This window comes from Cucumis melo, unplaced genomic scaffold, assembly GCF_025177605.1.
Source record: "Cucumis melo cultivar AY unplaced genomic scaffold, USDA_Cmelo_AY_1.0 utg000376l, whole genome shotgun sequence".
NCBI classification, from domain to species: domain Eukaryota; kingdom Viridiplantae; phylum Streptophyta; class Magnoliopsida; order Cucurbitales; family Cucurbitaceae; genus Cucumis; species Cucumis melo.
This window is the reverse complement of record NW_026123946.1, coordinates 1-21,722: the sequence shown is the minus strand read 5'-3', so window position 1 is coordinate 21,722 and position 21,722 is coordinate 1. Positions and strand designations below refer to the sequence as shown.

Genomic DNA, 21,722 nt, shown 5'->3' with positions numbered 1-21,722 from the left:
CACAGAGGCATAACAAAGCAAAATTCCAAACCATAAGCAAGTAATTGGATTCCAAATTACGAATAGAAAACAAAGCAAGTTGAATTCATGAGAAGAAACTTAGAACCAAACAAACAATAGATCTATATCACTAATTAACCAAGTTAAACAACAAATACAACCAAGTTACAATACCAAAAAACTGAAACAAGAAGTAGAAGATTATTTAGAGAAGATTTCATCTCATTTTCTATCATCCCTAAACATTCAAATCCTTTTACTGAAAATTTATCATATAGAGAGGAGTGGGGTGTAAGCTCATTCATATATAATAAAGGTGAAATTCAAGGCTTTCTTCACAATGTGAAGTTGGTGTCCAATATATAGATAGAATGTATAAATAAACCAATTATAACCCAACAACAAAGAAGAAGGGGGAGGGGTTGCCAAGATACCATTAAATGAGAAAAGTGTGTTTGATCATCAACATGATTTTTGCTAAAAAAAACGGAAAGTTAAAAGGCTGGAAACACAATTCAACAAAAGGATCTATCAAATTACACAAGCATTCTTTGCGTTCTTAAGATGATGCTAGGAGTTTAGTTGCCCACTCTATATCCCTGGTAATGAGCAAATTAGATCTAGCCAGAAGAGGTGCAACTCGGATCACAAACAAAATGACATTTAATCAACCCAGTCTGCAATAATGGATAACATTCTTAAAAACTCAAGAGAATGATCAAAGAACAACATCATTTAAAAAATGGCAACAAACCTTAGGAGAAAGAAGAAAAGAATTGAATGTCTTCTGTCTTTGAAGACATTAAACATGCAATCTTAAGAGGCTAGTTGAAGAATTTATGGCTTTATATGATATCCAAATTCTACCAACCATTTAAATGTTATTGATTAAGTGTAAGTTCACACCTGAATGCTAAAATTTCCACGAATTCTATGTTGACCTACGCAAACATAAACCTAGATACTATAGAATAATGCAATAGAGCAAGGATTCTGAAAACAAAAATTCACTTCCTATCTAAGTGCATCAATAGTTTCAAAAAGAAATCAAACCCATACTAGACTAAAGCAAGAAAAGAAATGTGAACTTATGATCAATAACATAATACAAGTTCATTACTTTACCAATGCATTGAACAGCTCGGGTTTAAAAAACACACTACAAGATACTTCAAACATCCAAAATAGTCAGATATTTAGTGCAAGTTCCTTAAAAAGGAAAAAAAGATCATGGAGGCATTATAAGAAAATAATACCACAAACAAGAGTAGAAAGAAAGAAGCAACACAAAAGAATCATAAAAAAAGCCAATCTTATTAAGTTAAAATGTAAGAGATTTTGATAGAGTCTAAAAGAGGTTAACTTCTAACTTCTCATTCTTAAATTCTCCTACTTGATGAAAGCTAATAGGAAGAACAAAAAAAAAACTTAAAAATGAAAGAACAAAGAAATGAGGAGATAGTAGCCTCGTGTGAAAAAGATAAGTCTTACGTGCTCTTCCTTCCACTTAGATGGGCTCATGGGATTTTTCCCTACAGTTAACCTTCGGAGGTCCATGGTAGTCTGCAAATATCAACAAAGAAGGTTAAAGTTAAAAAAAAAAAAAAAAAAAAAATTATTTATTCATCTTTTGATGTTTTATTTTACTTTAATTTTTTTTTATTTGTTCATCTTCTTTCTCCAAGTACAAACATTACAAAAGAAACATACAGAATTCAAATCCATGTGTAGAGTGTAATCTTGTAAAAAAAACTCTCGAAGTTGAAATTTAAAGAAGGCTAAATAAACCGATATGAGTAATTTCACTAATCAACAGCTGACTAAATCCTTTTAGGTTACCTATCCTTTGATCTCATTTTGTCAAACTCATAAATGCAAACAACACCTCCATCAGCCAAAACCATTGCACCTCCTTCAAAATAAAACTCTCGCTGGATTGCAGAAACAAGTGAAAATAATAAGGCAGCTTTTGGAATGGAATAAAAACGTCCACATTTATTAAAAAAAATTATAGAAAACAATGCAAAACAAAACTTCAAACCAATATAAGCAGAAAGCAAAATAAAATTGAGCACTCACAGAACTCTCGGTCATCTAATGCAGTTTAATTAAATCCTCAAATTAAAGTTACCATGTGCAGAAACGGTTTCATCTTCATGTTCTTCAATTGATTTTTCTCTTCTCCTATATTTCATCCTCATATCTTTCTATATTAGGTTCTATTGTAGATATTTCAACCATCTTCGAAAGTAGTTATTTGTTATATAATTATGTATTAATATACACACATATACTTTATTTGAAAATGCTTGTTCCAATGTAAAAATTGTAGCACTGACAGAGATACTTCCATGGGAGACGCCAAATATAATGGAGACAATCGACAAGAAATTCAAGTACAAAACTAATTCTCATTGAGACACTAATTCAAAACCAAAACATGCCAGCATTATAAGGGAATACAGTGTGGGCTTCACTAAAAGATAGTTTTCTTTGATGTCATTGGGGAATTAATACAAACATAACACAGTTCAAACTTTATATTTGGGTTCAGTAAAAACCTCAAAAGAAATGGGAAGATGATGGAATTGAAACTTAGACTCAATATGTTGTCGATTATAGTTTGAAAAACTAGCAATTGTAACTCCAAAGTGATAAAAAGGCCCTTGCTTGCCCATATCCTTCTCTTTCTTTTAACAATTTCTCCTCAAGTAGATAAAGCAAATTACAAAACAAAAAAAACTGAGCAAAAAACTAATTTATTCACAAAAATGATACAAAAATGCGAAAATATATATATGATTGGTTTTTTTCTTCAAGCTATTAGGCATAAAACCCTTTTCTAAAAGAAACTCAGAAAAGAAAAATGGCATAAAAAATTTCTGACCTTTTAGTCCAGTCACAATGAGTCTTCCACGTTGCATAACGCTTTGAAAGTTCTTTCTATATCTCTTCTTGTTATAAAGTCATCATGACGGAAAAGGGCATTTTTCAAACCATTTTCTTTTCTTTCTTCTAGATTTAACTCAAAAAATTTCTGACCTTTTAGTCCAGTCACAAAACAAAATTCTTTCAGCCCAAATTCTACTATATGTCCATTGAAGTTGAAAGCAAGGATATTAGTGTTTTTTGTATGGCATTATTTTCTTAATAGAAAATTCATGAATTGTGTGGATATTTTGGCTATTTTAATGTTAAAGAACTGACCAAAAGGACTGTTTGTCAAAACTAGAGAAAGAATTCTTTGGTCTATTTTGGACTTGATCTGATTCAATGTTTTCTAAATTGTAGTATACAGTAATTTTAAGGTTTTTTTGTTCATCTTCCATAATAATGTCATTTGGATAGTGTTTCACCTGTTGAAAGACATAATAAACAGTATGTTTCAAACAAGGTTAAGTTTTAACAAATTTACAAATACAGAGCGCTATACAGAAAAATATACCCAAATATACAATGTTATACAGACAGATATTCACATTCTAGTTTGTTACCTTTATTTCTTTTTCTAGTCTGTTACCTTTATTTCTTTTTCTTTCTTTTGTCTTTACTTTACACTTTATTGATTTTCTACATGCTTGTTGCTTCTTGCTCACCATCTTTTTGTAAAAAAGAAAATTAATATAAATTATTCAATGAAATACAAACAATAAAATATATACAATTAGTATAGAAACAGACGTCTTCGTATGCGGGATAGATCGTGATAGATATAGATAGATCGAAATATATATAGATTTAGACCTTTTTGTATACGAGATAGATAGTGACAGATATATATAGATGATGGAGATATATCGAAATGAATATAGATTCAAACCTCTTTATATACAAATCAAATCATCGATCGCGACAGTTCTGTTGAAGTAGTTACTAGGATATAAACGATTGACGAGGAAGATGATGAATGAAAAAGTCTGAGCAAGTTCCTTCACCTTTTTATAGCCCCTTTCATTTTTATGATATTTTTATAATTACGAGTTATTAGAGTTTTTCTAAATGATCGTTTATACTTGTATATACGATAGTTGAAGCTACTTTACATGATCGTCTATATCTAAACTTTTTTGTCATCTTTTATTGTTTTTTACCTTATCGTTTATATATGGTAATATACAGTATCGTGTATGATGATCGTTTTTTATCGTTTATATTTTCATACATGATCAGACACACATATGTAATATCGTTAAAGATAATTTACACGATCATTTATATCTACTACTAGAAAAATGGATTTTAATGACACTACTAATCAAGACATTGTGTCATTAAAAATAAAAAAAGGATGGGGTGGAGTAAAATGTATCATTAAAAATATAAAATGCAGAATTTTTAATAACACATTTTTTGCGTCGTTATTTAATTTTTTTTGACACAAATTTTACGTCGTTAATTAACAACGTAATTTTTGTGTCATTAAAATATTTTTCTTAAAAAAATAATTATTCCCTTTCGTCGGCAACACTTTCCCTTCCTCTCGCAAACACACTCGCAAAAACCCTTCAAATGCTTTGGCTGACGCAGTCTCTCTCTGGCAAACGCTCTCCAATTCGTGAAAGCACAACTTTCCCTCTCTCTCGCAAACGCTCCAGCCGCCGTAGATCTCGACTTTCTCTCTCTCTTGAAAATGCTCTTGGTGTCATTTGAAGGAGCTCACCAAACGCTCGCAAAAACCCTCGCATCCGCTGTGATACACGTTCGCCGTCGAAATCAACCTCTAGCCACTGCTGTCTCTTCCTCTTCCCTATTCATCTTCGTTCGTCGTCTCAAGTTGTTCGATGCTTCTCCTCCCTCATCCGTTTGATGCAAAATCTAGAAAATATCCATGTGAATCCACATAATGCAGAGGTACAAAAACAACTAAATGAGAATCCATTCCTTTTCTCATCCTTTTCAGTTGGGAGAAGCTCTCTTTTTGTGAGTTATTTTGTTCCTGTATAATTGTTAGATGGAGTTTTTGTTTCTTTAAGGAATTGAAAATTTTTAATGGGTAGCTGTAGGAAGAAATCGACAAAACACATCTGGAAGTGCCTTTCAATCGCAATCACAAGTGCGTTTTTTGTTTCCTTTTTCCGATATTTGTGTTTGTTCTACCGTACAAATATTTAATGGGAAATTTGATGGATTTTCTCTTCTGGGTTCTTATTGTTTCTTTTTTATTAGGTTGGTGGTAAAAATTGTGGCTAAAGTGAAAGATGAACATAAGCTATTTGATGAAATGCGAAGGAGAATTTTAAGTTTTAAGAACCACAAGTATTTGTAAGTAGTAGTTGGTTAATGAATAAGCAATCTTAAGGCTGTTTGTATGGATAAAGTAAAACAATTGGGATTGTTATTTCTAATCCAAGGGTTTCTTTTTTAAACAAGGAGCATTTGGAGCATTTTCAAGTTCTTGCAGAACTACAAGTCCCTTACGTAATTGAGCAAGATGATGAGCAAGGACTCTATGTTTTTTTCTTTGATTCGTTTTACCTTCTTATGTTTTTGGTCCTTTTTTTTACTATCGGCCATAAGTTAAGTTCATTGTTTTAGAATTACCTTGGATATTTGAACACAAGCTCAAAATTGATATTTTCCTAAGAGAGAATCTTACGCTTTTCATTATTATTATTACTATTATTTTTAAGAAGTAGAAAACAAGATTTCATTCTTAGCACTAAACAAAATTCTTAAATATAAATTTGAATTTTATGTCCATGGAAATAGTTTATTGGTTGGACCATACGTGCTAAGATTTCTAAATATTAAAATAAAAGGCTCAAGTTAGTCCTGAACGTTAGATTTTCAATTTTGTGTCTATTAGATTTCTTACAGATTTAAAGTTTACCGACTAAATTTGTTATTTAACCATACATAGTATTCTGCATTAATCATTCATTGTTTATGCAAGTGCTGAATTTTTCTTTGAACAGATTCTGAATAGATCATTACACTTTTTCTTGTTTTGATTGAATATACTTTTTGACCAACATTCTGCCGTATTTATCTTCTTATAGAGGTTAACTAACTGTTGCTACATTTGCAGCTGGTCGGTGGAGATGCCGATTGATTTCTATATAAACGGCACAGCTATATTAGTATGTCTTAAATTCCTCATCATTTACCCTTGTTGTTTCGGTGTCTGCACTCAATTAGCCAGTGAACCTATATTTTTAACGAGACCATCAAATTAGACATTAATGAAACTTGTACACAAGGGTAGGTGCAATATATATGAATATCAAAATAACGTTATCGTTTGTTATCGTTTAGCGTTTATTTTTTATCGTTTATATATATTTGGTAATTTACAAGATCGTGTATCAATTGTATATTATTCTACATGATGGCGTCTAATAATCGTTTATTAACATTAATCGGGCGCGCGGACAATTAATCGCACATTTATTAGGGTATTTTTGGTATTTCACATGGTGGGTCTATGGATTTTTCGTTTCTGAAATTGTTCTATAGAGTGTAAATAATTTTCCACTTTGTTATGTTATTGAATAGACCCCTCGTAAATATGTTATCGGTTTGTTAAATTTTTTTATAAAAAAACCCTAAATTCAATTCACTATTTTCTTTTTCTTATTGAGTATTAGTTTGGATTTTTTCTATTAGTTTGATTTGCTTTTTTTCTAAAAGTTTTGTTTAATTTATGGTTGGCAACAATACCGATAAAATCGAAGCTGACATTATCGGAAAATATTGGCATACACGATTGGTATAACTAAGAGGAATTTCCAATGGCATCCCCTAAAAATGGGCTACATTAAAATATACTGAAATCTTGCCCATGTTATATGCATATTGTATGCACAATCTTTCTCTTGTTTTCTAATCCATTTTAGTTTGAATAAAAAGGAACACACACAAGTTCCATTGGTTTACCTTGCTTCTAACTAAATCTATTGAATTTATTTTGTATACAAAGTTTGACTTGCAAACTAAAAATGTTTTTCAATTATTCAATAACTAAAATACTTCTAAAATTTTGTAATCTAAAAAAGAAATACAATTGAGATTGAGAATATGTTTTCGTTTAAAAGAGTCAAAGCTTGATTATTACGATGCTTAATGAATTAATTAACCTCCTTAATCTATATACACTCGATTATATGTGATCAATATATCCAATATTAAATGATAGAACAAATTAAAAGTGAGATTCAATCATTTGACATAACATTTTTTCCATTAGAAAATAGTTTTATACTCTATCTCTATATTAATTGTAATATTAAAAAATGGTTTTTAGAAAACACTTTTTTTTTGACAAATTTGTTGTCCCTGTTTAATTTGGACATGTTTATAAGTGGTTTTAGAATGGTTGAAATTGTTTTCTCTACGATTTCAAAATCATTATAAAATATTTTTTTAATCATTCAAATTAATTTCGATAGTATTATAATTATATTGATTTTAAAAGTCTAAAATTATATATAAATATTTAAATAGCAAAAATGATTTTAACAATTTCAACGTGAATTCCAATATACTTATTGTCATGGATCTGTGTGCTATGTATAGATCGTTGGGGTTTGATAGAGATTAAAATTGGACACCATACAACAAGTTTTATTTCAATCCACTAAAATAACGAGTAATAGATAGGTAAGTGTAATAAAAATCATTCACCTTTAAAATAGCAATAAAATGGTCGACACTAGTAGATTAATTAATGTTGATCAAAGGTGCTAAACTAATTAAACAAAAATCTAGAAAACTCGATGTTGACTCTGGAAACGAACACGCCCCATAGTGGGTTGCTACTTGCTAGTACCATAACCTCAACCTTGGAACTTCAATTCTTATCTATGCTAAGACAGGTAACATATCCCTAGCTAACCCTAGAGGACCTTATAATATAATTATAAAATTATATATTACATAGTTCTAAGACCTGTCTACAAACAACTTGATGGCTGAACTAAACCAGCAGCACTTCCTTCAGCATGACTACATGAAGCTTCAGCTGCTTCATTCTTATAACTCAACTCCACATCCTCCAAAGTTATGTCATTGCATGGAAATTTCGAGCTACAATCGAATTTCATCGCAACTTGCGTCGCTGATGTTCCGTGTATGTTTCGATATGTCACATCGCTGATTTTAACTCCAGAATCCTAATTATACAAAAAGAATAAATAAGATAAGAAATATTCTATAGAAAAAAAAAAGTTGTGATTAGATAACTAAATTGCTTGCATAAACATGCATTGAAAAAAAAAAACTTTTTTAAAACGGAAATCCATACTGACCTGTCCAGGACAACCTTTGTTGTCGGGGCAATAATTTTGATCAATAATGATAGGATTTTCCACATTGACCATTACAATGTCTTGAAAGATAACGCTTCTTGCAAATCCATTGCTCGGCTTTCCCCATGTTTTAATTCTGACCCCATTTTGTGTGTTTGTGAATGTAGCAGATTTAACTGTTACATTCTCAACACCATCTTCTTGCACTTCTCTTCCTAAACTCCCAATGCTGATAACCAAATAAAAGTTATATCTTAGCTTTAATTGTCAAGGTTAAACTTTTATTAATTTTTTTCAATTGAGTACCTGATTCCATGTCCAGGTCCACAAGCAACATTCTCAATCCACAAGTTCGACGTGCCAGGACCTATTGAAATGCAATCGTCGCCCGTGCCAATTATAGAGTTGAGGATAGTAACCGTTGAGGATAATGCTACGTGAATGCCGTCGGTGTTTGGGCTATTACCAGCAGCTGATATCTTCAGTCCTTGTGCTTTCACATTTTGACAACCATTGATTACTATGTGGAACATTTGACTATTTAGTGACGTTAAGCCACTAACCATTATATTCTTTGAATTGGAAAATTCCAACGACTGCACCAGAGGAGGAAAAAATAATATTTGACAATGTTTTATAATTAGAAAGAAAATCTCCGTGGAAGGAAATAAATAAAAATGGTAACTTACGTAAAAAAAACATGGGCTAAAATATATATGGTTCAATTTTAGTCCACTAATCGCTGCTCAAAGTCTTTTTCATTTTTTTAAATAAACTAAATTTTTATATAAAAAATTGTAATATGTCATATGTGTATAAATTAAAAGTACATAGTTAAAATTGGAGACTAAATAATATTTGGACAAATTTAATTTACCGTGGCTCCGGAGGGGCAAGAGCTTTTGGAATTCTTGCAAGCCCATAATCCAAATCCTTGGGCATCAAGAACGCCACCAAACACGTTAACACCATCAACACGTTTAAAAGTGATCCAATTTCCTGAATTTGCAATCACAGCATAGTTTGATGGAGCCAAAAGCGTCCCATCAATTCGTATAGTGATATCATTATTATTGCAAGGCCCTTCAAATGCTATACTTTTCACATAGAATCTCCCTTTTGGAACATAAATGGACACGGCTGTCGTTGCACGACATGCACTAGCCCAAGCTTCCTCGAACGCCTGCGATGAGTCGGTTCCGATGTTGGGTTTTGCACCGAAATCGACTACGTTAAAGGTGGAAGCCGAGGCCAAAGTGAGGAAGAGGAAAAGAATGAATAAGGTTTTGTGAAGAGCCATAATAAAGTGAGACGAAAGAGTTGAGAATGTGGGTGTGTTGTGGTGGGGAAATTGGATGGGTTTTGAGGGGTTTATATAGACTACAGAGGGGGGGAGAAATATAACTAATTCCTTTGTTGGAAAATTTAGGTCTAAAAGGATGTTTCTCTTATGCTTTTTTAAAATTTAAAAAAAAAAAAAAAAAAAAAAAAAAAAAAAAAAAAAAAACTTCGAAAATTGAGGATTGATTGAAAAGGAGTTTTCTTTATTTATGGCTTTAATCACTGAATGTGGGCAAATGAAATGACCAATATGGCCTCACATGTTTTCTTTCTTTCTTTTTTCGTTTTGGAGGAAAAAAAATGTTGAACCCTTACGCAATGTGTGCCTTAATTCCTTCTCATTATGTCAAAATAATTTGAAGTTTAGGGTTCTTCAAAATAAAACAAATAAATTAAAATAATATATATAGATTTTGAAGATAAACAACTCAAAAGGAAAAATAAAAAATAATAATAAAGCACTCAGGATAAGGAGTTTGAATGATGGTAAATTCTTGGCCCTTTTAAAGCTTTCCGTGTAGTATGTTGAGTCGAAAAAAATAAAAATAATTGAGGTAAAATGACATAAACTATGGTGTTTGTAACAACTATACTTCTAAATTTGTAATTTGATCCATCATTATTGTCGAACTATATGGTTTATTATAATTACAAATCTTCTATTTCCTTCGATTTATCATTTTATGATTTGTTAATTATTGGTTGAAATCAACTATTCCTATGTAAGTATTTTATTAATATTTTCTTTAAATTAAAATAATTGATTTTTTTCATCAATGTTTTAATCGTCGATTTCAAATATTTTTTATTGCAACAATAAACCAAACCAATGGAAACGGATATGTACTGTTTGATATGCAAATTAAAGAAAAGCTGAAAAGATATGTCTGACAATGTCTTCAAGCCTCTTTTGGTAATCTCTTCTTTAAGGAAGACGACGTCACCCGACTTTGTCTGAATGACCTGGATTGATCTGACCATGCAACTACTGCTGATTCTCCGGGATAGGATGCATCCAGGGACTTACTTTCGGCTTCCCCGCCATCAATTGCTCAAGCATTCTATCTCGTTGATTCTGTTGGTCGCAGTAAGAATTCCTGATCGTAAACAATCTTCGCTAACTGCGTTGGCCTGCGGTTGGTCACGCCGCTTCAGTCACCTGTCATCTTCATCACCTCCCCTTCAATCGAAGATTACCTAAATTGACGATTACATTGATAGACTGGATTGGAAGACAAATTCTTTTTTTTTTTTAATTGCTAAACTAAACCAAATCGAATGTGTGTATTTATATTAGAAAATAAATCCTAACAATTAATATTAATTATATTCAATATTAATTATATATTATGGTGCATTTATATTTGTTATTTAGAAAAAGGACTAATAATTATTATAGACATCGTAGGTTTGGTATCGAGAAAAGTGTTAACAAAAGATGTCTAATTTTAATCTATAAAATAAAGAAATTATATAGACCCAATTCTGGTATGAAAATAGCAAAATTGCTCAATCCAGAATATTTAGAACAAAACAAAGAATAGTCAAAATAACACATGAAAGTCAATGGTATGGGTTATTTATTTATAAAACCGATTAATTTAATTTAGTTCTCTTCGTTGCTCTCAAATTAAAAAAGTGAAACCAACTTTTAATCGTATCTAAACCTATATCAATAATATACGATATGTTGATATTTGAATTTTGTAACTTACATTAAAACATCACTAATGAAGTATAAAATATAATTTTAGTAATTTTAATAAAATTTTATTTTTTTTTCATTACTTCTATTCATTTGGTTGATTTTCTTTTTAAACTCTAAAGTGGTCATTCGCGAATAGACTTTTCTTTCTCTTTCGTTATAGTTAGTGATCTTTTGGGGAGGGGGTTTAATAGTCCTACATGTGTTGCATGTTACTATAAGGATAATACTTAAAAAGTGTATTTCAAGCATCGTCTATTTTTATGTTTTTTTTTTTCACCACACATCTAAAATATTTTTTAAAAAAGAAAAATAAATTGCTATATAGCAAGTTATGATGGAACATTTTAACAGAATACATGTAGATGATCTTTAATAGACATTAGATATTTTTTTTAGAATATTTTAATATTTTTCATGCGAATTGCAAAAAATTATATATAAAAATGGGTGAGGTCTCAAACGCAGTCAAATATTATAAACTTGATACATTATTTATGTTCTTAGAAAATAATTTTATTTTCATTTCCTTTTCATATTTTACATATAATATAATTTCTCAATATATATTTGTACATAATATCTTTCTCATATCTTTCAAATTAGATAGAATTGTAATATTTTGATTATTGTATTTTTATTTCGTAAGAATTCTATTCTCCATTCTTAATTCTTGCAATTCAATACTTTCTGTTGCTCCAATTTGTGTGATGATGCACAATTGCTCCAATCCCCCATACTTTCTGTTGCCTTCAACACACACAGCATTTCATCATCATCATCATCATCATCATCATCATCATCATCATCATCATCATCATCATGCTTTCAACCTCTCCCTTTTCATCCATTATTTCCTTTAATATTTTTTTCAATTTCTCCATATTTCAAATATTTGTGCTATCTTCCCCAATTTTATTTTATTATTTATTATTATACTTTTATTATTATTATTATTATTATTATTATTATTATTATTATTATTTATAACTATTATACTTATACTTAGCTTGATTAACAAGCTACTTTTGCAAATCATCCCAAATATTCTTTTAAATTATGGTTGATTTTAGATCAAAGATATACTAATAATATCAAACATTAATGATAGAAGTGACAGAGTCTAAAAAATAATAAGATATAGGTGAAGAATACCATCTTAAAACGAAAATACTTCTACAAGAGAGGATTGACTTGAACAATGTCCAATTCAATCAAATAAACAGCAAATAACATGTTCCCTTACATGGCTCAACTCAAAGCACATGATTGTCCAGGTCAACCCTAGCCAAATGTCAAATTATGTTCTAGTGAGTTAAATCATTATCTAACATCAACTATGAAATTGACTGATAGAACCAAGATTTGAATGGTTCTTAGTTAACTTGAAATTATTCTAATAATATAATTTCATACAAGAGGACGAAAATTCATATTATAAAAAATTGAAAAGTAAAGAAACTGCAAATATGTAGATACAATATATTAATTAATTATAAAAATTTAAAATTACTTTCAAAATCATAAATACTATAAAGTTATTTAAAAAAAAAAAAACAGATATTTTTTATATAATTTTGGAAGAGGTATTTTCATGGAAAGGAGTATTTGACATGGAATTTTGAAACATTATTATGAGATAAATTGAAAAAGACTATCATATTATATATGACAGACTCAAAGAGTGTAAAATCAATTTGGTTTAGTTTGAAAAATTTGGAATTGGATAAAAAGAAAAGAGAGAGTACGGGAGGGGGTAGGACTGTCATTTGAGAAAGTGGAACAAATAAGGAGAGGAAAAAATGGAAGAAAATAGAACGGAAAATGTGGAAGGGCGCAAGAGGTGGAGGATAAAACGGAGAAGAAATTACTAATTTTGTCCTTTTCACATTACGACATGTCGTCTCCTCTTCCACCTAATCCTTAGGCAATAACCATTGTATTCTACCCATATGCAAATGCATTTTACACTCCTCATTTCTTTTTTTAAAAAAAGAGAGAATGAATGTTTTAAAAAAGAGTTCAATCAACAAAAAGTTTCAGAAAATGGAGAGAATAGCTCAAAGTCAAGAGACAATGGAGTTCTTAATAAGGGCGTACATCAATCGAATTAGAAGTAAATCAAGGACTAATCCAAAGACCTTGAATCAGTAAAAATTGAACTCTGTCAGTTAAACGTCCATGGACCAACTCAACCCGACCCGACCTAACTTCCTGGTTAGGTCACCAAGTTGCTTTTTTTTTTTCATAATTTAGAATATTTTTCATTCTTTCCTTTTCTACTAAAATTGAAATTTGCACTAAACAAATGTCATATTTATGTAAATGATCTAAATATGTTATATTAATTTTTAAAAAATTTTATAATCAAACAAACAAGTGAAGTCCAAGTGTTTTTTACCTCAAATAAATGAAACCTAAATTTGTGTAAAATGCATGACTACATACAAATCCATTCAAAATAAGAAATGAAAAACATTCAAAAGTATTCTAGGCAAAGTTTAAGTCTACATTCAAATTCATTCGTTATAATAATAATTATTATTATTCATATTACTACTCTACTAGTAAATGGGTTTTTTAAAAAAAAAATATAAAAGACCAGTAAAATATTTACACTCTATAGAATAATTTTGAAAACGAAAAAAGTTCACATGGACAGTGTATATCGCCATCTACCAAAGAAGGTAAGTAGCAAGGATATGGCTAACACGCGAGGAGGAGCTTGGAGACAAACTCCACCTTGGTGAGATAACTTCCATCATTTATGTCTCCAAAGGAGAACAAGTATGGGTATTAGGTGTCTAGAGGTTGTCACCCTTAAATGAGAAGCTCTATAAGTCTTGTAAGTGAAGCGTTCTAGGTATAACTAGTTTAAGACAGCTTGGTCATTTGGATCCCGAGAGGTGAGCAAGTGTGACGTTTGAAGACACCAAGAGGTGCTCGCCTTCGTCATAAGCTGGTCAACTTAGTTATATCGCATCAAGATTCTCTTATTGCTTAATCGCCTGGTAATGCACAGACTTTCCTTCACCCCCTTCTTTTATACAAGTTAGTTCACAATTTCATCTCGCATCCATCTTAATTTTTCTTTACAGATTCTCTAGTGTAGATAAGTAGACAGAGTTAAATTTACATTCTTTCACACTGTATAGGTTATTCATTTTATATTGCCTAAACCCCTAGTGAATCCTAGATCTAAGTTTTGATATCAATTCTCTGTGTTCAACTCTGGATCACTCATATAAACCTATTGTTTCGCTCACACTTGGACAAGCAACAGAAAAATTTGCACTCAACGAGGACTTAGAAGTTACATGATGAAGAGATACATAGAGAGTATCTATGCAATGACCATGATTAATGACTCTTCAAGTAGATTTAAATACCAACGTAAGCAACAACATGATTCTCTTAAGCTCCAAAGCTAAATTAGCTGGCAACAAGTCTAAGTTTTTGGTACCGTTGGGTTGGCACGACAAGCAGTCGTCTCTACTAATTTGGAGAAATCAATCCACTATGCACAAGCTATTATAGGAGTACGAATATCCTCTCGTAATCCTTCTTCAAATCGCTTGCACCTTTCATCCTCATCCTCAATCACACTAGTGGCGTACTTAGATAGTTCTCTATACTTCTTCTTATATTCAGCAATAGTCATTGAGCTCTTAGTGAGCTTCAAGAACCTTACACAGTAACAACCTCCACCCAATCCAACCCAGTGAGTGGAAAATTTTTAGAAGTAAAAGCTCGTAAAACATGCTCTAAAAAATGTGTAAATATGCATCGATAATGAAATAATAATTAAAACGTTATCATCACATAATACTATAAATCAAAAGTAATGCCTACAAACCTGTACTCAATCCAACCATGGTAGAATATTAAATAAATGACCCAAAATAGTCCACACGTGACCCATATCCACATGGAAAAACAGAACCAAACTGAGCTCATGCATATTTAGTACCTTCTACAGTAACAACCTTGATTCAACCATGCTCATATGTGCACATAGACCCACCGACCATCGGTTAGCTATTCTAAAATTCAAATCTAGCATTAAAATATAATATGTAATGTTAAAATCAAGCATAAACTTAATGGGTATTCCAAATGACCTAAAAAGACAACCTCGAACCTTGAGAATCTTACTCTAAGTGGTGGATTTGAAAGAAACATGGACACCGTGGCTAACTTGATCTTCGGTTGGTTGGGTGATGGCGTGACATTTTAAGATATGGTACAAGGTAAGCAGGACAACAATGGCACGGTGGCAATGATGGTGTTCACGGGACGTCAATGAGCGGATGTGCAACTTAGCAATGGTGATGGAGAGGGATGGTGAGCGGAAGAGAATGACAGAGAGATAGGGAGAGATGACAACGAGAGGAAGGAGCCGATGAAGGGAAAAGATTCGAGAAGAGGGGTTACGTGCTCGAAAGAATTTCCCGATTTCTTTCTTTTTAAAAAAGTAATAATAAATAGAAAATGACCATAATGCCCCTTCCTTCAAATTAAACTCACTTTTTACCCTTATCTTCATTCTTTTTGAATACCTAATAAAGTTTCCAAATCATTACCAAAATAAAATTGATTCTAAAATTTTCTCATCAAAATGATTCAACCCATAAAGAATTTACAATTGGATTCTACTTGTTTTTCACAACTTAGGAAAAATTAATATAATTAAAAGGAGAATAAAATGAGAGCTTACATCTACGGCCCTTGACTTGGGTGTCGCGACACTTCGTGTTTTTATGGGTATTGCCTTCAAGTGCCATCCTTTGGTATTGTGGCGCTTTTCTTTTGATTATTTAAAAAATGCCACTCTAACGTTTCTTGGTCCGTTCTTGCTTGCTTTAGCTTCACTTTGAGTGATTTTCATTGTGTTGGGCTCGTTGTGATGTCTAGATCAATATTTCCTATAAAATAGGAGATCTATTGAACAAGTAATTAAATAGAGGATAGTTAAGTTACAAAAAGTAAGTCAAATATAGCCCCAACAACTAAATGAAAGCGCAAAACATACCCAACTAAAACTATAACATTTTGAAACTCATAAAAAATTTATATTAAAATAAAAGAGTTAGTGGAGAAGTATATGATTGTTTATTTCCATACTTTATAAAAATGTATATTCCATACAATGAACAAAAAGATCTTATGACAATGTCTAGCTTTGATTAACTAAAGGTCCTAATTATCATTCCATGAACCAACCTTAACGACAAAAAAGTAATCATCAATGTAACTAGAAATCTAATGAATAATACACAACAAAAGAAGAGATGTGATAGCCCAAAAGAGGGTTAATTAGGTGGGAGAGACGTGAAATTATGTTTCATTCCTAAAAAGGAGTTTTTCTATTTGGTAATTCATTTCCTTGGACAATTATACTTCCCATCATTGTCCAACACTCCTCCTCCTCCTCATATATCAATTACATTTCCCAACGTCACTTCATATTTACCTCTTCTATCTTAAGTGAGCCATATTTTGGTCAATGTCTAACCACTTTTAAACTCAACTTCCTAACTAATTTCATGAAAAAAAACACTTACACCACTATTATTCAAGATATATACACTTGGTGATCGAACGCACATTTATAACCTAACACGTCATGTCAATTTCTTTTATGAACCACACATTATTCTTAAATGTTACTGCTATCATATTTGTAGTGTACGATGAAAATTAGGTAGTATGGAAAATTCTCCCTTACTCTGTAGTATTAAATAAATTCTCATATGTTTTGCATCCTCCAAATTATCCTATAATAGTTTGTCATGCAGCAAACTATTCCTTTATATATTTTTAAATGTTATTTTTGTTGCCTGGTTAGTTTAAAGGAAAATGCACACATTTATTTAAGAAACGCAAGCAAACCAAAATTATTGACAAATATAGCACAATAATTCGGTGTAGTCATGGCTCTACCTATTTGTGCCTATATCCCATTCGTTTATCACATGGTAATAAATTAATAATCTAACTTTTTTTTTTTGTAAAATGTAAAAAGTTCTTAAAATAACAGTTACTAATTAGATAACTCGTGGACTACACAAAGGTATTTATAGCCTAGGCTAGGCTACATCCTTTGCAAAATAATAGCAAAATTGAGATATCCAAACTTTCATAGTCAATCATCGACATACTATATCACTGGCAGTAGTCTACTGACCGGTAAACTACCTCATTGATAGAATTTGCTTTATTTTAAAATTTTGTAATGGACTTGATTATTAACATTAAAAATATTACTCATTACCTTTATCCTTCTATGATCCTTCTATGTATATTAGTTGGGCTGCACCTAAAGATTTATTTTTTATGTTTTCCTACAAATTTTTTATGAAGGCATATTTATAAACTAAGTTGGGACCGAGAAAATAGTTGTAAATTGGCCAACATGCAAGTATTTTGTCTTATTATGAGTTTATAAATATGCCTTCACAGCCCTTTTTATTTTTCCCATACTTTGGCAAAAGACTATCCCTTTGTAGATTTTTAAGATTTGAAATGATGGTTGTTGTTATAATTTTCCTTGCTCTTCTGTTAAAGAAGCACGCCTTGACTGCTGCTGCTGGTGGATTGACGTTTGATATCGTCAATCTTGGAGCCAAGCCGGATGGTAAGACCGATGCCTCTCATGCGTTGCAGTCTGCATGGGCTCGTGCATGCTCCTCTACAGTTGCGTCTACCGTTTATGTGCCCAAAGGAAGATTCTACGTTCAAAGTGGTAACTTTATTGGACCTTGTAACTATAATTCTATCACCTTTCTCATCAACGGCACACTTGTGGCTTCTTCGAATTTTAAGGTTCTGGCCAAATCAAGAACCTGGATTTCTTTCTCACGTATAAATGCACTTTCCATTTATGGTGGCATTCTTGATGGCCAAGGAACTACCTTGTGGGCTTGCAAAAACTCAGGGATCAACACTTGCTCTCTTGGCGCAACAGTATGCAAATTTAAATAAAATTTGAATATTCCTTTTTAGGGTTTTATCTATCATTAATAATAATCAATGTTGTTTTGTTTGTTTTCTAATTTCCAGACGTTGGAAGTTTCAGATTCACAGAATATATTGATCAATGGATTATCTTCAGTTAACAGCCAAATGTATCACATTGTTGTGTATGACTGTCAAGACGTGAAGATTCAAGGAGTGAAAGTCTTAGCTGCCAGCAATAGCCCCAACACTGATGGCATTCATGTGGAGAGATCATCAAATGTTACCATTCTCAATTCAAACATTCGCACCGGGGACGACTGCATCTCAATTGGCCCTGGGACTTCCCATTTATGGATGGAAAGACTTGCATGTGGACCTGGACATGGAATCAGGTAAGCTATAGGGATAAATGACAAAAAAAAAAAAAAAAAAAATCAAATGAGTGTCTCTCATAATAATCCTTTATACTTGATTTTTAAGAGGTATTCTTACAAATTTTAATTAAATTGTAAATAACATTTTACGGGTGTTAATGTTATCTTTGCACTTACAATGACAAAGTGAGTGGGAATGTGAAATTTGTGTTGTAGCATTGGGAGTTTGGGGAAATGGTGGGAAGAGGCTGGAGTGGAAAATGTGACATTAAAAACAGCTCATTTCAACGGAACAATGAATGGAGTGAGGATTAAATCTTGGGGAAGGCCCAGCAATGGGTTTGCAAAGAACATTCTTTTTCAACACATTGTTTTTGACAATGTCAACAACCCTCTCATCATTGATCAAAATTACTGCCCACATAACCAAGGCTGCCCCGGTCAGGTAACCATTTCCTCATTCATTCCGATCATAAATGTTCAAACCATATATCAAAAGAAATTTAATGCATTCTTTAATTCTTTATCAAATTCTTAAATCATAATTTTTTGGTGAAAATTTTTTATTTTTCTTATTTAAATATTTTGTTTATGTTAGAGGTAACATACATGATAGTGCATAAACATATCGGATCCAAGTATTACTTATATATATTATATATATGTATGAATGTATGGTGTTAATTTTTAAAAAAAAATCACGTGTTAAGAAATATAATATATAATTGTACAAAATTATAAATGTAATTAACTACTCGTCTTTAAATTTAGATGTTTATGGACTTTATTATACGTTATAAAAGTTTTCAAAAACTGAATTGTAACTCAACTTTATTTTATGCTTCAAAGTTTCCATTCAAGATTATTTCAAGATATTAAAAACAATTCCACCTCATGTAATAGTAATTACTTTTACTACATAACTTCAAAATTAGTTGTTTACTATAATTTGCTTCAAAGTTTTTTTGGAGATTTCATTTTCTTTCTTTCTTTTCCATCGTTATTATTTCAAACTGTTGTAACAGTAATATATATACATATAATATGAATATATTAGGCTTCTGGAGTAAAGATTAGTAATGTAAGATATGAAGACATCCATGGAACGTCAGCTACTGAAGTAGGTATAAACTTTGAGTGTAGCCCTGCAAGGCCATGCAACGAAATAAGATTGAAAGATGTAAAGTTGATTATTCAAGGATCAAATTGCCCAAGCATCGTGTGAATATGCAACAGGAACTACCTTGGGTCTAGTTCAACCTTCTAATTGCTTAGTATAGCAAATGTAATTCACTTTAGGTTCAACAATATCAGTATTGGGCATTGAATGTAATTTCATATCTAGAATTGGAAAGATGTAAGGTGTTAGAATCAATTCCTCACTATATTCATTTTGACCAAAATAAGCTTTAAAATAATATATGAGGTCTATGTCACTTATGTATCTTATCATTACCTTCTCATGTTTTATATACTTTTAAATGTCCTAAATTATACTACGCTTCATTTAATTATTTCGATAAATTCTAATTTTGAGCCTTCGTTAGTTTGAGGGAACTAATGAATTTTTTATCAAATTTAGTAAATCTAAAAGCTCGATTAAGTACGCTTGTTTGCTTGAACCGTTACTATATCACTTTCACAAAGTTACTTGAATTTTTGATAGCTTTATTAGGATCAATCTAACGGGGAATCTAATAGAAAATTAATCAATTAAAAACAACAATAGTACGCAAAAGCGAGTTGAACTATTTTAACGTAGATAAATTATTCAAGACGGGAAGTATAAGCAACAATACTTGTAGATTCAACTCAAAATCTTCACAACAATAAAAAATAATCAATCTTTTCTCCAAGTCCCTGTTTTAGCATCACTAATGTAGCATTGCTCATTTCAACACATAAAAAATCTAATGGGGTGAGCATACAAATATGTACGAGTAAGTTAGCCCACATTTAAATGACCATCAAACAACATACAAAGCAATCACGAAATACACAACTATACCAATTGTACACATGCTCTCTATACAAGAACGACAAAAAATATCAATTACAACTTACTAAACTTGTGAATTATCCTCTGCTAATGATAATAATCAACCTCGTTAATTCTTATCCTTGAGTCTATTTTCTTTGAACGAATCTTCCAACACTGCCTACCCTCACTCGTTTTAATTCCTTGCATTTTACTTTTGCACTATTTATTTCTGTTTATTGTTTGATTAATAAAATCAACCCCATGTTACCAATGAATCCAATTTTTATTTTGTTCCCACTGGCCCACAAGCTTGTAAGGGTTCAAAATATATCATTTTGAATCAGATCTTGGAAGCTTATGATTTTAACCAATATAGACGAAAATTGTGTTAGTAATTATATAATATGAAAAAGCATATAGCATTTTGCACATCTGAAGGACATCCTAGAAGTTGAATGATTTTAAAAAAAGAAAATAAGATAATGACTTTGTACATTGTGATTGGATACAAAAATAAAGAAAAAGATCTAATGAAAAACAAAAACTATAATTAAATTAGGGAGTCATTCCTATGGAGGCCTTAGCACTCCACTGTATCCTTTTAGAAAACCGTGACCATATTTTAGATCTTAATAAATATTTGAAATAATGTCTTACTTTATCCCTTATTCTTCCATTATTTGAAATCATGATTTCATAAATTAAGTGAAAACATTCTATCAATTAAGTCATACTAGAATGTTGAAAAAAAAATCTACATCTCAAATTTCTCAAATTCGTCACATGGTTTAGTCTTTTAGTGATAGATAAAAAAATATCACCACACCACAAAATATAAATCATTGGAAGTCAAGAATAAACAACGTCCACCACAACAAACTGTAAAACTACAAAATGGAAGTTTGGGATAAACCAACAATACCACGATAAATGAAACAAAGATGTAATTGTTATATGTGGTTCACGTATGCACATACGTTTGCTAATGAATGATCATTTGGATATGTCATTTATTTTTAAAAATTATTTACTTTCTCACATAACTTTGTAATGTAATTCAACATTTTGTGTTGACTTGAACCATTAAATAAATAGAAAAGACGTTATTTGACTCA

The 21,722-nt window shown here is 31.1% G+C and overlaps 2 protein-coding genes, 1 long non-coding RNA gene and 1 pseudogene across 3 annotated transcripts; 2 read left to right on the top strand and 2 right to left on the bottom strand.

Annotated features, from left to right (window-relative positions):
* The first annotated feature begins 4,467 nt into the window (after positions 1-4,467).
* Positions 4,468-6,176, top strand: LOC127145948 (uncharacterized). The gene is made up of 5 exons (XM_051080732.1): positions 4,468-4,920; positions 5,004-5,053; positions 5,167-5,262; positions 5,371-5,418; positions 6,029-6,176. Exons 1-5 carry the CDS (start codon positions 4,807-4,809, stop codon positions 6,174-6,176), a joined length of 456 nt encoding a protein of 151 aa, XP_050936689.1. The 5' UTR covers positions 4,468-4,806.
* A 1,424-nt stretch (positions 6,177-7,600) lies between these two features.
* Positions 7,601-9,587, bottom strand: LOC127145950 (polygalacturonase-like). The gene is made up of 4 exons (XM_051080733.1): positions 9,124-9,587; positions 8,553-8,842; positions 8,247-8,475; positions 7,601-8,111 (listed from the first exon to the last, which is right to left on the bottom strand). The coding sequence occupies exons 1-4, from the start codon at positions 9,544-9,546 to the stop codon at positions 7,893-7,895; spliced, it is 1,161 nt and encodes a 386-aa protein (XP_050936690.1). The 5' UTR covers positions 9,547-9,587; the 3' UTR covers positions 7,601-7,892.
* A 4,365-nt stretch (positions 9,588-13,952) lies between these two features.
* On the bottom strand, positions 13,953-16,205 carry LOC127145949 (uncharacterized). The gene is made up of 3 exons (XR_007817640.1): positions 16,010-16,205; positions 15,434-15,851; positions 13,953-15,348 (listed from the first exon to the last, which is right to left on the bottom strand). It is a non-coding gene; the product is annotated as an uncharacterized LOC127145949 (long non-coding RNA).
* Positions 16,206-17,751: 1,546 nt separating this feature from the next.
* LOC103504264 (polygalacturonase-like) lies at positions 17,752-20,062 on the top strand (annotated as a pseudogene).
* The last annotated feature ends 1,660 nt before the right edge of the window (positions 20,063-21,722 follow it).

Excerpts from the sequence above, each read along its gene's own strand:
- LOC127145948 (XM_051080732.1), top strand. The coding sequence starts at position 4,807 with ATGCAAAATCTAGAAAATATCCATGTGAATCCACATAATGCAGAGGTA. Across the intron at positions 5,054-5,166 it reads CCTTTCAATCGCAATCACAA|GTTGGTGGTAAAAATTGTGG; the intron begins GTGCGTTTTTTG and ends CTTTTTTATTAG. Across the intron at positions 5,263-5,370 it reads TTTAAGAACCACAAGTATTT|GAGCATTTGGAGCATTTTCA; the intron begins GTAAGTAGTAGT and ends TTTTTAAACAAG.
- LOC127145950 (XM_051080733.1), bottom strand. The coding sequence starts at position 9,546 with ATGGCTCTTCACAAAACCTTATTCATTCTTTTCCTCTTCCTCACTTTG. Across the intron at positions 8,843-9,123 it reads CTTGCCCCTCCGGAGCCACG|TCGTTGGAATTTTCCAATTC; the intron begins GTAAATTAAATT and ends CCTCTGGTGCAG. Across the intron at positions 8,112-8,246 it reads ACAAAGGTTGTCCTGGACAG|GATTCTGGAGTTAAAATCAG; the intron begins GTCAGTATGGAT and ends TTGTATAATTAG.